We start from the raw sequence: 13,753 nt of genomic DNA, 5'->3' as shown, positions 1-13,753 counted from the left end.
AAACAAACAAAACAAATATTTAAAAATAAAAATAAAGAAGCAATATAGATGCCTAAAAAAATAATATGAAAGAATAATAAATTGTCACTTACGGAAATTTTTTGAGAACAATCTTATGAAAAATCAAAAAGTAAAACTGGACTAGTGAAAGTTTCCTGAAAGAGTACAATCAACATAAGTTTGACCCAAACTAAATGACATGGATTTGTTCAGAAGGGTCCCCTTAGGTGCTCTTGATGAGTGGGTTCACAAAATCACTTCAGTTTTTCCCATTTCCCACCCATTTAATAGCACTTACAATGTTACAGGAATATATTACAATGCACCTTTGAAGACAATGTTTTCACTACAGACATGAACTATTGCATGACAGTTTAATGTGAAAATCAGTTTTTTTATTGAAGAATGGCACAGAAGGTTCTTTTTCATGTATTTATCACTGAGTTGGATTATTCCTTTTATTCACTGTGGCTGTTTCTTTCTGCATTGTGGCACCCTGGAAGCAGAGGGTATTGCAATGTGACAAATAGAGTTGAGAGAAAGTTAATGCATTCACCCCACACAAAAACAAATGTCAGTCTGCCTAAGGGCATTGTTGCACCATAAATCAAATAACTGATTGATTTCATAAGCCTATGGCAGGTGGTTGGCAGTAGTAATTTTCTTATTTTGAGAATTTAGAGTAATAATTTCTGAGAGTTTTGTGGGAAAGAGAAGCAGAAAACCTACAAACACAGTGAAGGAACTCCCAGATGTCCAGATGTTATATATTTTATACAAGGAACTCTAGTAAAGAGCATGATCCACAAGGAATTAAGTGACTTATTGTAAACTGAACAGATGCACTCCCATTGTTTTAGTGCAGATATGTAGGAGTATAGTTCTTCAGTAATAGATCCAATTGTTAGAAATTGAGTCCATTGAATATGCTGGGATTGACTTCCAAATAAGCTTGCATAAGACTATGCTGCAGACATTCAAACATTCCTATTGCCCCCTCCTGCTGGAAACAGTCTTTCTGAAGAGCTGGGGATTTCTGATTTAGTTTTCCATATGGATGCAAAAGCTTCATTTTCAAAAAATGAAAAAATATTTCCAAGAGGTCTTAGAATTCCAAATGCATATGAGCCTCTTGGAACCAAACACAATATGTACATTTAGGTTAATGATGTCACAGTACTGTATATTAATGTTTACATGAGGTCAAAATTTTGCTTAAGTGATTCTATGAAGGTACCATGATAGTCTTATTTCTTTGTTTATGTTAAAATGTTTCTAGAATAAAGGAATTGAGAACAGATCCTTTTATTGACAGGGCTTTTAATTTAATTGTTTTGTCCTAATAAATGTTGCTGTAGAAATTACACTGTGTAATTGTGGAGTGATGCTAAAAGTATCTTATTGTGCTTTTATTCATTTGTTCTAGATAATTTGTGCAATGGAAAATACCACAAACATCTCCAAGATCTGTTTGCGCCACTTGTGGTTAGATATGTCGATCTCATGGAGTCCTCTATTGCCCAGTCAATTCACAGGGGCTTTGAGCGGGAATCGTGGGAGCCAGTAAAGTAAGGAAATCTCCTTTGATACAATTGGAGTTTTTGGGTACAAGCACAATCACGCACAGATGAGTTAGGACAATATTAGGTATACTGTTCCTTTGCTAAAATAAATCAACTTTTAATATACGCTATGGTAGTATTGTTGGCTGTTACAAGGTTACCATCACAAGCCATTCTGACCTTAGGAGGCATCAAAATAGCCTATTCATCTTCTGCCTAGCTAATGTAGAGGTACCTAGAACTCAACATATGACACATTTTACCTTTCCACTTGGAAGCATGATAGAAATGAACAAGTCACTCAAGTATGAAAAAGCTCTCTCTAGAAGGAACATCCTGTTAGCTCTATGGTAGTTCCAGAGTATGGCTTTTTGTCATTTGGCCATTCACCTCAGGCTCCAAAAATTGTATTACTTGGTAGCCTAAGAGAGAGCCACTGGAAGCAGTTCCATATTACTACCAAATTCTTCATATTACTGAGGAATGGCAAATTTCCTCTGTTTCTTAATTTTCCAAACTTCTCTTCTGTTCATCCCATTTCTCAACATTTCAGTTATCAAATCGGTTAAAAACTAGTCTGCACAAAAATGTGCATACAATTCTGCAGGATTTCTTCATCTACATATTTTGTATACATTTCCCTAGAACAGTTCTTTGTCCTTTAAAGAGTGGGTTTGAATGCACACTTTTCTCTAAATTGTTGTGCCCTTATTTAAAATGGCGAAATGTGAAAAGTGCAGTTTTCAGCCTACAGTTTTGGCTCATATTTTGGTTCAGGGATTGTTAATAGAATAAGTTGCTACTCTTTATAGGAACACCAGGTTTGTCTGTCCCAATATTATGATCCTAAGATACAAGGCTTCTTCCAACCCAAATCTGAAATTCAACCATTTTTCTCAAAAAGATAAAAAATCTTGTAGCTATTATTCAGTCAATTCTTGTGCCTGAGTGGTAACTACTGGCTGATGTTGTTGAATAATAATAATAATAATAATAACAACAACAACAACAACAACAAGTTGTGACATCATAATTCTATGCAATTTCAGTGAATGGTTTTCCATAAGCTACCTTACTCATAGTATTCATGGAATTTGTAGAATTGCTTTCATTTCAGAAAGCAATTCTACAAATTCACCATAAGCAAAATACATTTGGACAAAGAGATTTAGAAATATTTTTCAAAAGGTAGTATTTTGGAATATTATTTTCCAAATAATGAAACAAAACCACAGCAGTCACTTCCAGTGGCAAATTTACTTCAAAAGGAGAGTGTTTGGACCAGGAGAAATGTGAAATTTCCTTTCCCCTTCCCATCGTTCACTTTTCTGCTGCAACTCTTCCATGTTGGTTCTCTTCCAAAGGATCTAGAGATATGCAGACAAAGGTTTAGAAGATCAGCAACTAAAAAGTAGGTGGGGAGAAGGATAAAATGACACTTATTTAGTACATATCATTCTAGTGATGTGATCTTGTTTTATATTATATTTTTGGGTATATATAATGATAAAACATGTGCTTAACCAATTGTGCATGCATTTATTCATTTTAAATCAATTAAGAGTTTATTAATGTGTAGTCAGATCAAATAGTTCCATGCTAGTTTGTACAATGTACATATTCCAAAGCAGTCCCATTGTTTTCATAGGACTAAACATTGTGTGGATTGCCATCACTTTTTTCTTCTTTATAAGACTACTCTCCAGTACTGATTTATGACTTTTGAATAGCAATTTCTGTTTCTAAGCAAATTTAGGGAGCTTTTTATATATCTCATATGCTGAATGTATGTACAGCATAAACAACCACATTTTATCGGCATATTAAGGTTGGTAGTCATTATGGATGGAAAAATAAGTTGAATTTATTATTTTGATTCAGTTTTAAATCCTTTTAAAGATTTGGGGAGGGGAAGCTTGTGAGACAGTCCAGCTATAACAGTCAGCAAACATAACTGCCACTGATTTTAATTCTTCTGATTCTTATAGAGCAATATCTATGAAAAATAGAAGAACTTAATTTTGGTTGGCCCACGTCAAACTGCATTTTTGTTCTTGTATATAGATATACGCTAAATGCTCACATTGGATTTCCTGTTAAGGAAATGAAACTATCAGTTCAGGGAAACTTTATATTATGATTCATCTGAATCAAAGCACGTGCTGTCATGTCAAGGGGGAAAACTATTACCCTGAAGCAGCCATAAACTGCAGTTTCCAAGTTCTTTCTGTATTTCAAGGAAGGACAATCAAGGCAGAACTTACAGTCAAAAACTGTTCATCTGAGATAAGTCTGTAGTATCTACCTATACATTCTTGTCATCGTGATGCTGTATGACAACTTCACAAAAAGCACAATTCTTATCCATTTTTTAAAAGGTTACTGTCGAATACTGTCTGGATTATATAAGAAACTCATACAGTTGCCTGAGGTCACAACATTCTCAGTGGGCTGAAGCATCCAATCTAAATGTGCAGATCATTTGCATACAATAGTCCACCAAATATATTGATTGCCAGCATTTCTGCACCCTCCAATAGTTGTGCCACTGCATCCTCTTCAGCTTTGCACATGTCTCTGAAATGTAATTCTCAAATGTGGAATGCAGTCATTTGGGCCTTGGGATGGCTGTGGTGTCAGTAACCAAGACTTTAAAGGATACTAATCTTGAGGATTGTGTACTATCTTCAGGATGAGAGGCAGTATGTATGTGCAGACCCCTCCTGCCAGATGCTTTGCAAACCCATGTACTGATGCAAACTTCCTATGGGTATTTGGATGGGAAACAAGAAATTGGACTAGATAAAAGTTTGGCCTGATTCAGCCACGCTTTTCTTAGGGCTGTGCAGCATTTTGGATTCAAAGGGAAAAAGCTGTTTCAAAGAGCTTGATCCTAGCCTGGAAAAAGATGTAGCTCATTTAAGGAATTGCCCACAGGACAGGCGCTACACATCAGCTAGCTTGGTCTAGTGGTTAAGGAGTTGGACTAGGAGCAGGGGAACCTGAATTCTAGTCCTGTCTTAGGCATGGAAGCCAACTTGTTGAGTTTGGGTCAGTTGCTCTCTCTTTGCCCTAGGAAGAAGGCAATGGCAAACCACTTCTGAAAATGTTGCCTAGAAAACTATATGGACTTGTCCAAGTCATTGCCTGGAGTCAAAACTCATTCAAAAGCCCCAAAAATGCCCCAACATGCTCCAAAGCAACTTTTTTTTTCCTTCTGATCCAAAGCACTGCACAGCCCTAGTTGTTACCCTTCAACATAGTAAGATAGAGCAAGGTACAGTGGGGTTCTATATACTGTTGGAGGAGCTTCCTGGGCACCAGTAATGGGCTGAGTCTCTTCCTTCATCCTAGACTCATGGAAGCAGCCCACAAGCCAAGGACTGAAAGCCACTGCTTCACTATGTATTCAAACTGCAGACTTATTGTCTAACCACACATTTATTAACATGATCTCTACATAGGGTAAAACAAGAAGGACCCCACCATTTTTATTTTTATCTTTGAGGGGGTGAGTCTTTCAGCTTTGTCTTCCTTCAACCACCTGGACAAAGCAAGCCGAAAACGGGATGTGCGTATGTCTCACTGGCCCTCCTGCTACCTCACTTTGAATCATTAGGTCAAGCCAAGTGGATGAAAGCTCATTACCTTGTGTACACAGGGTGTTCTGTCACAACATACAAACTTGAAAACAGACCTTCTGATATGCCTGCCTGAAAATCAAGGTTGAAATATATGGCCCTTTATTTAACCACCAGATGGCTGTCTACAAGAACATACTTTAAAAAAATAGATATATTTTCATTGCTAGATGCTGAGCAGCACCTTAGGAATAACTCGAGATGTGCAAGCAGATAAACATCGCAAGCCTTGAAGATTTTCACAAATGCTGAATAAATATGTTCTCCTTTCTGTTTTATTTTATTTTTCACTCACTCTGCAAGAGCTGTAAAACTCACCAAAATGAGTTAACTTGCTCTTTAAAAGGTTACACAGCTGGTAAGTGTGGGCAAAACTGTTCAGGGAAAATGAATCAAAGCAAGACAGCAGCCCTAACACAATTTTCCAAAAAAACACTGAATATGCAAGTTAAATCTGTTCCCAGACTGATTGAATATACACAGGCACATGAAGGGGTAGATCATGCCAGCATTGCCTTTACATTCCGTGCTCAATAAATTCTACGCCATTGAGATCTCGATGTGCTAAGGAATGCCGATGGCAGAATGCAGCTCATCTTGAACAAGACTGTCAGATCAATGGAAATGTCACAAGACAGTAAGAGAGGGGCCCTCAAGAGATGAGGAAGACAAGATAGTTCAATTGCAGTACATCCGCTTTTGCATCCAGCTCCTGGATTCAGTCCCTGGCATCTCCAAGTAGAACTTGAGACATTTCTGCCTGAAACCCACAGGATCTGGGGTTTAAATCAGCTTTGACAAGACGTAACTAGATTGGGCGAACAGCCTGCAAGACACTTGCAGGCCAGAAACCGCCAAAGTTGAACTTGTCGAAATTTCTTGGCAACCTATCCATTTTCAGTAGGCTGATGAGTAATTTTAAATAAAAATCCACAAATCTAGTGATTTTCAGTGGTATTTATTTCTTTTTTAAACAATACCAGCTATAAAGTAATTGCATTTCTCTATTTTCAAAATACATAAGAATTAACAGTTCCTAACATTTCAGCCCCACCTTTCTCCGATGATATCAACTCTTTATTGGCCATGCCCTTGGCATTTCTTGGAGAACATTTTTTAAAAAATGAATGAAGTGTGATGACCTCCCCCACATCCTCAGACAGAAATGTGTTTTGTCCCTGAGCTGGAGAAACCAACACTCTAACTCAATATAATGCATCTTTCTGTGTTTCTTCTCATCCCTTTTGTGGGAATCACTGAAAAAAAAATATTCCAATTTAGATTTGCAAAACACTTAGATGTGATTTTATGTGGTTTTTCCAAAAGCTTTTCTTTATGTTTAATACTCAGATTTTTATCCATATTGCTTCTAAAATGGATATTTGTTATTCCTGTTTTGTTTTATTTTTTTTTGGCGGGGGTTGCCTTCAAATCATTCTTGACTCCTGGCAATTGTCTGAACAAGTCCCTGCAGTTTTGCCCTTTCCTGCTTCCTAGGGCTGAGAGAGAGAGACTGGCCCAAGGTCCCCCAGCTTGCTTTGTGCCTCAGGCAGGACTAGAACTCATAGCCTTCCAGTTTCTAGCCTGGTGCCTTCACCACTTCACCAAACTAACTCTTGCTTTGTGTAATGTATGCATTTTAAAATATTTTTTCTTGACTGTAACGCATGAATAGTTCTCAATTATATGTACTGTATTTTAGCCATTTTTTGAATGAACAACTGCATCTCAAAATTAGGTTGGAGTTCAACCCCAAAAAGTAATTGCTTCATTTCACATAGAGCTTAGAAAAGTTTAAATTAAGCATCTTTACATTTAAATGCAAAGCAATTTATGCTTAGTACTTAAGGAGAATTCAAGCCTATGAGCAATACATTGCAAGCACTCAGAGTTTTCTCAACCCAAGGATGAGAAAAAGAGAGGGTTACATTTAGACCTGCAAAAGGCAAAAGATAAAGGACTTCAGTTCTTCCTTTCCAGCCTTCCAAAGATACAATTGCAGAAAACATTAGCAATAGGGTAGGGGTGTTCACACTTCAAAAATGATTCTGTGTAAGCTGGAAAAAAATGGCTGCCACTATTAGGAGTCAACTCAGTTCTTTTTTTTTAGTTACACACAGAATCTTGGGGGTGGGAAAATGTTGGGTTGCTTTAATGAATAGCAAAGAGGTGTTGCGTTTGCTCCAGGATCAAGACATTTCTTCCAAATAATTTCCTAGGGAGATAGAAGTTCTGTATTATCATAACTCATTTCAGACCATTCATTCTGAGATAGGCTATCTGGGCTTCCTATTCAGTTCTAGACCATCTGGTTGATCGTGGGGTCCCTACATGTAGTTTTGATTTTCTTGGGAGAATAAGGTTTTCAGATGATTGTAACAGAAGTTTGAAAAGGTAGGTCTTGAAAAAAATCTACCTACAGTGATGTATATATTAGTACAGCAGCAGCCTGACTTCAAGGTATCTGGTGTGGAATGTGCATAGGGAAAGCTCAGCTAAGACTAATGTTCCATTTCAATTCAATCTGGGTCCTATTTATTTTAATGATTTATATAGCCACCCATCTAAACATAGTGACTCTGGCTGACTAACAATACGAAAACATGACAACAACATCAGACAACAGTAAAAGCAGCAACTTAAATATCTGTAACCAATTCCTCCCCCCCCCCACCCATAATAATTAAGTACGCATAAACAATACAATGTGACTTTGGCTCCTAATAATCCAGTTGAAAAACAGCCAACCAATATTATACACCGGGCTCAGCTAACATCCTGGCCCAATGCTTGAGGGAAAAGCCAGGTCTTCAACAGAAGGCCAATAGGATCAGAGCCATCCATATTTTGAAGGATGGAGTGGGGATGCTGTTCTATAAGTCAGATGCTGCAACAGAGAAGTCATGTCTCCTGGGTCCCACTAGATGATATTGTTTCACAGAAGGGACCCAGAGCATGCCTATCCTGCCACACCTCATGGGACAAATAAAAGCAATTGGAGAAGACAGTCCTGCAAATCATCTGGCCCTGTGCCATTTGGTGCTTTATAGGTGACAACCAGCATCTTGAATTGCACACTGAAACCTACTGGGAGCTAGTACAGCTCATAAAGAAGTGGTTTTAACATGGGTATAATGTGGTGTGCCCAAAGCTGCATGCACCACTGCATTCTGGACTAGGTGCAGCTTCCAGATGCTTTGCAAGACAGTCCCATGTAGAGCTCATTGCAGTAGTCCACCAGGAGGTAACTAAGGCATGGCTGACCATGAGCAGAGCTTCCCAATCCATGAATAGCCAAAGAGCAGGAGCCATGAGTCCAATACGACTCCTAAATTTATGCACCAACTCTGTGCAGACAGCTACTACATCCAGAGCCAAAGATGGGCCCTAAAACCAACAGCCCTCAGTCTTGTTAGGGCTAAACTGAAGGCTGTTTTTCCTATCCAGACCTCCATAGTTCCTAGATCCTGGGAAACAGTCTTGATGGCATCACTTGGGTGGTCCTGGGCAGAGAGGTATAACTGAGAATCATCAGCATAGTGATGACATTTGAGCTCATGCCAAAAGATGACCTCACCCAGTAGTTTCATGCAGATGATAAACAAAAGTGGGGAGAGATGCATCCCACCATGATGAGAGAGAGAGAGAGAGATAACATTTATATGGCCACTCATCTCAAGTACATGACTCTGGGCAGCTAACAATTAAAAACAGAATAAAAACAATATAATGAAAATATAAATCATCTGAATAGCAGCCAAGAACAACAACCCAGAACAACACTAAAAATCATTACAGTTAACGCAACCAAGAAACAGGCTCATCTGCACCATCAGGGCCCAAGGCTCAACAACAAAACCAGGTCTTTAAGGTTTTGTGAAAGGCCAGCAAGGTCAGGGTGAGTGTGATGTCTGGGGAGATGATGTTCCAGAGGGCAGGCACCACAACAGAAAGGTCTCTCTTCCTGAATCTCTCCAGATGCCACTCCATTATGGACAGGACCCAGAACATGCCTCTCCTGCCAGACCTAATAGGATGGATAGATAACAATGGGTGAAGGGCTTTAAATGTATCCATCAGCACCTCCAACTGTATTTGGAAGCATACAAGCAACCAGTGCAGTTCATGGAGCAATGGTGTCAGATGTGCCACATGACAGGCACCCTTAACTGCTCACACCATTGCATTTTGCAGCAGCTGAAGCTTCCAAATACTCTTGAAGGGCATCCCCACGTGTAACACATTCGAGAAATCCATTTCGGAGATGACTAAGGTATGAATGACTGTGAGTAGGGCTCCTGATCCAGGAACAAGCACAATTGGTACAAGTTTTGTTCCATAACATCTAAGGTAATATTGATTTTGTATAAAACATTAGTGAGCCTTGCTGGTTAGCAAAGTACAAAGCAATACAGTCCTATCCCACCTTAGGCACAAAGCCAGCTGGGCGACCTTTGCCAGTCCCTCTCTATAAGCTGTAGGAAGAAGGCAATGGCAAGCCACTTCTGAAAAAATCTTGCCAAGAAAACTGCAGGGAATAGTCCAGGCACTATATATATTTAGAAGCACCTTTTTTCATTTGTGCCATGTTCTAGCAACAAGCAGGTGTTATTTATGCTAGTTACATCTCATACAACTGGCCAGAACAGCAAATCACATAAATAAGGTCAGTTTCCCCAGCAAAACCAAATGTACATGAAGGTCAGAATCAAATTTTTCTTACATGTATTGCATTATTTTACTCCAGTATTTATATTGCCTGATTCTGAGAAAAAAAATATTGTATAAGTATAGAAGTTCTTGATTAGCTTAAAAACAGAATGGTGGAGAGAGTGAATAACATTGAATATTATAATAAGCATTTGATATCTGGTTGTTTTATGTCAAGATTTACATGTCTTTTACATTCCTTTTTTCTTTTCATTAATGAGCTTAACATTCTTGAAAACTTTAACAGCTTCTCAATTGTAATTTAAAGTGTGCCATGATTTCCAATTTAGATTGCCAAGCCACTCCTGTTAAAATATTAAAGATATTTTAGATGGGAAAAAAAACTGAAACAGTATATCAGAAGGAAATGTTCAGGCCCAAGACCCATAACCATTTTCTGAATGGTAGCCTTAGTTTTTAAATAAAAAGAAAATACCAGAACTATCAACAGAGGGAGAGCAACTAGTAAAACAATAAAAATAAATCACATCATTACCTATCTTACCATTTTTGTTGTGGGTAAAGAACTAGAAAGAAGACAGCAACTCTAAATTATGTACTCATTTTTAATTTTAATGGTTAAGTCCATATGCTTTACAAGATTAGGATTCTTCTCCTACAAGAATTTCAGAATTTACTCTGAAAGATTCCTCAGTTCTCCAGAATAGAATTTGAATGTGCACAAGAAACTGCAAGATAGAAAACAGGAATTCCCTCTCCCTTTTTCCATTGATGGAAGAAATTCTACAGCAACCATGACACATTGGATTCTATTCTTTAAAAAAAATTGATAGCCTGGGCATCAAATATAGTGAACATACATATGTTAATGCATTTTGTGCTAAAAACATTTCTTAATGGAGATATTTTGGTCTGGCAAAACAAGCCCAATTCCACAACTGGGTGAATACAATATAAACCCAGCCTTGAGTCAAGCTTAGTTTTTGGTGACTTCACAGACATGTCATGTAGCCTACTTGGCAACAATCTCAAGAGGCTTTGCTATGTTCTCCTTCTGAGATGCGTGTTTCAGATGGTTTCCTATCCAAGTACAAAACCCAGTTCAATGCTACTTAATTTCTGAGATCAACCAAGATTGATTAGGTGCTTCCATCCGATGTAAGCATTTATTAAATTATTTTGTTAGAAAGTATTTACAGCTACTCTAAGAAAAATAAATATTTTCATAAACATTGGCTATTTTATTTAGTCCCAGTTTAATAACAATGAGCTAATACTGAACAAGCCTACTCCAAAATAAATCTACAGAATCCAGTGGCACTTTAAAAAAAATAATAATAATCCCACCTTTATTATTTTTGTAAATAACTCAAGGGGGGGGGGTACATACCTAATTCTCCTTCCTCGTCCTCCTATTTTCCCCACAATAACAACCCTGTGAGGTGAGTTGGGCTGAGAGAGAGGGACTGGCCCAAGGTCATCCACTGGCTTTCATCCTCCTATTGTCAAATTAAGACTGCATTTCATGTAAAGATAGCTTTATTGAACACTGTAGTGGCTCCTCCAAATAAACATGTGTAGGATCACTTTGTCAATATAATTTTAATGTCCCACCTCATTCCATTCATAAAGCAATGATGAAAATAATTCAAAACATATTTCTGGATTTGTACATGATACTATACATTTATGCCAGTATAAAAACAAAAACCACATGGACTTGTCCAGGTAGTCACCAGGAGTCAAGAGTGACTTGAAAGCACCAAAAAAAAAAAAAAAAGTGGCCAAGGATTCTTGACCTTGTAATAATATATTTTAAACAATTGTACTAGTCATTTCCACTAATGCAGACATACAAATCACACAGGTACAAGGATAAAAAATTCATTTTAGGATTTCCATATGGTAGCAGTGTTAATCAATTGCTGCAAAATCTTGTGCAGTGGTAACTAGAAGTTAATTATAACATTTTTAATCAATTTGTTAGCCTTCAATATGCCAGAATACTTTTCGATGCTTCATTGTAGAGGTATGGGCTTAAACGCAATTTCTAAGAATTAAGCCCTATAAATCAGCTTATTTACTTAGGAGTGAATCCGAGTAATATTCATTCTACATAGTTATCTAGCAAATGTATTCCACTCCCTGAATATCATCTTTTTTTAACATCTTAATTGTAAATGCATGGGCAGAGGTTCTAACTGAATTATATGTCAAACTTATAAAACCACTGTATATTCAGGAGCCAGCTCCTGAGAAAATACAAGAAGCAACAGATCACTGTTGAACAGGAAAGCACCCTATGCAGATGAATACACACTGAACATCTTAAAGTTGCAAAGTAGAAACAGTTAAAAGTGGAATAAAATATGAAACAAGATTGTGTGGACTAAGAACTGGAAAACATCATTGTCTCTGCCGATAACAAAGAAGTGAGATGCAAATTACTGACCCATTGTCCTTATTCCTTATACAAGCAAAGTTTTCTTAATATCTAACAAAGAAGAATAGAGCCATACATGGAAAGAGAAATGCCAAATGAACAGGCATGTTTCAGAAAAAGCAAAAGGGCATAAGATCAGGAGCTAATATAGGATGAATAATGCTCCTTCCCTCCTATGTGCTGTTTCAGGCAAAATGCAGGTTTTATGCAAAGTGTTGACTACTCTGGAATAATTTTAAAGTGCATAAACACGGATTAATAATTTGGTATATAATTCTGTCTAGGCTGGCTTTCGGAATGAAGTTGAGACTAATTTCTTAATGCCATAGTATGACAGATAATATATAAATATAGCAAGATAGATACGAGTTTCGCTTCTCTTAAACTGGGCAGATGGTACTTAAATCATTTTGTTTCTTATAAGAGATGGATGATATGTGAATTTTTTTTACTGTCTTTGCTGGAATATGTCTGCTATAACCAGCTGTCCTTAGTGAGCACTGTTTATGTCTTCAAATGTTTGTTTCCTGTTAGCATAGTAACAATCCTCAGAGAATGTATTTCTAGATATCAATACCATGTGAAAATTTGTTTTACAAGGTTATTGTTTTGTGGCTGTCTGTTTCATCTATTGAAGTATTGAGATTAATCTGTAATGTGCAGGTTAATTTAACCTCAGTTAAATTATAATATGTTCAAAAAGAAAATCAATCAAATCTTATTTCAGAAAACATCTACAGCAGGGTTTCTCAACCAGGGTTCTGTGGAACCCTGGGTTCCACGAGAGGTCACTAGGGGTTCCCTGGGAGATCATGATTTATTTAAAAAATTATTTCAAATTCAGGCAACTTCACATTAAAGAGGCAAATTTCATTTTTTATTTAGTTTAAAAACACTGTTAATGCATATATGAGAGCCAGTTTGGTCTAGTGGTTAAGGTGCTGGGCTAGAAACCAGGAGACTGTGAATTCTAGTCCTGCCTTAGGCATGAAAGCTGGCTGGGTGACTTGGGGCCAGTCCCTCTCTCTCAGCCCAACTCACCTCACAGGGTTGTGGTTGTGGGGAAAATAGGAGGAGGAAGGAATATTAGGTATGTTTGCCGCCTTGAGTTATTTGTAAAAATAATAAAGGTGGGATATAAATAAATAAATAAATAAACAAACAAACAAACAAATAAATAAATAAATAAAGGCCTACATATGAAACGAATATAATAATTTTGCAACCTCTGGCCTATTCTGTGCCTGAATGTGCAGGGGTTCCCCAAGGCCTGAAAAATACCTCCAGGCTCAGAAGGTAGAGAAAGGCTGATCTACAGCCTAAGATCATGGACCTGGGGTTCATTAAAAAAAAAAAGGACTGTATCAGTTCAAACTAAAGATAGTCATCCACATAAATTTACAATTTTCTATAGGAATAGGCAACCCTTTTCTCCT

General features: G+C 37.4%; 1 protein-coding gene across 4 annotated transcripts in view; it reads left to right on the top strand.

Moving 5' to 3' along the window:
* The window catches only part of CADPS (calcium dependent secretion activator), a 393,346-nt gene that overhangs the window by 283,118 nt on the left and 96,475 nt on the right, over positions 1-13,753 (top strand). For all 4 annotated transcript variants that reach the window (XM_063291524.1, XM_063291525.1, XM_063291523.1 and 1 more), the window contains one exon: positions 1,427-1,568. In XM_063291524.1, coding sequence (XP_063147594.1) covers positions 1,427-1,568 — 142 coding nt within the window. The remainder of the gene's footprint in view (positions 1-1,426; positions 1,569-13,753) is intronic.

Source organism: Candoia aspera, chromosome 2 (assembly GCF_035149785.1).
Source record: "Candoia aspera isolate rCanAsp1 chromosome 2, rCanAsp1.hap2, whole genome shotgun sequence".
Lineage (NCBI taxonomy): Eukaryota > Metazoa > Chordata > Lepidosauria > Squamata > Boidae > Candoia > Candoia aspera.
The sequence above is the reverse complement of the archived record's forward strand: the minus strand, read 5'-3'. Positions and strand labels throughout refer to the sequence as shown.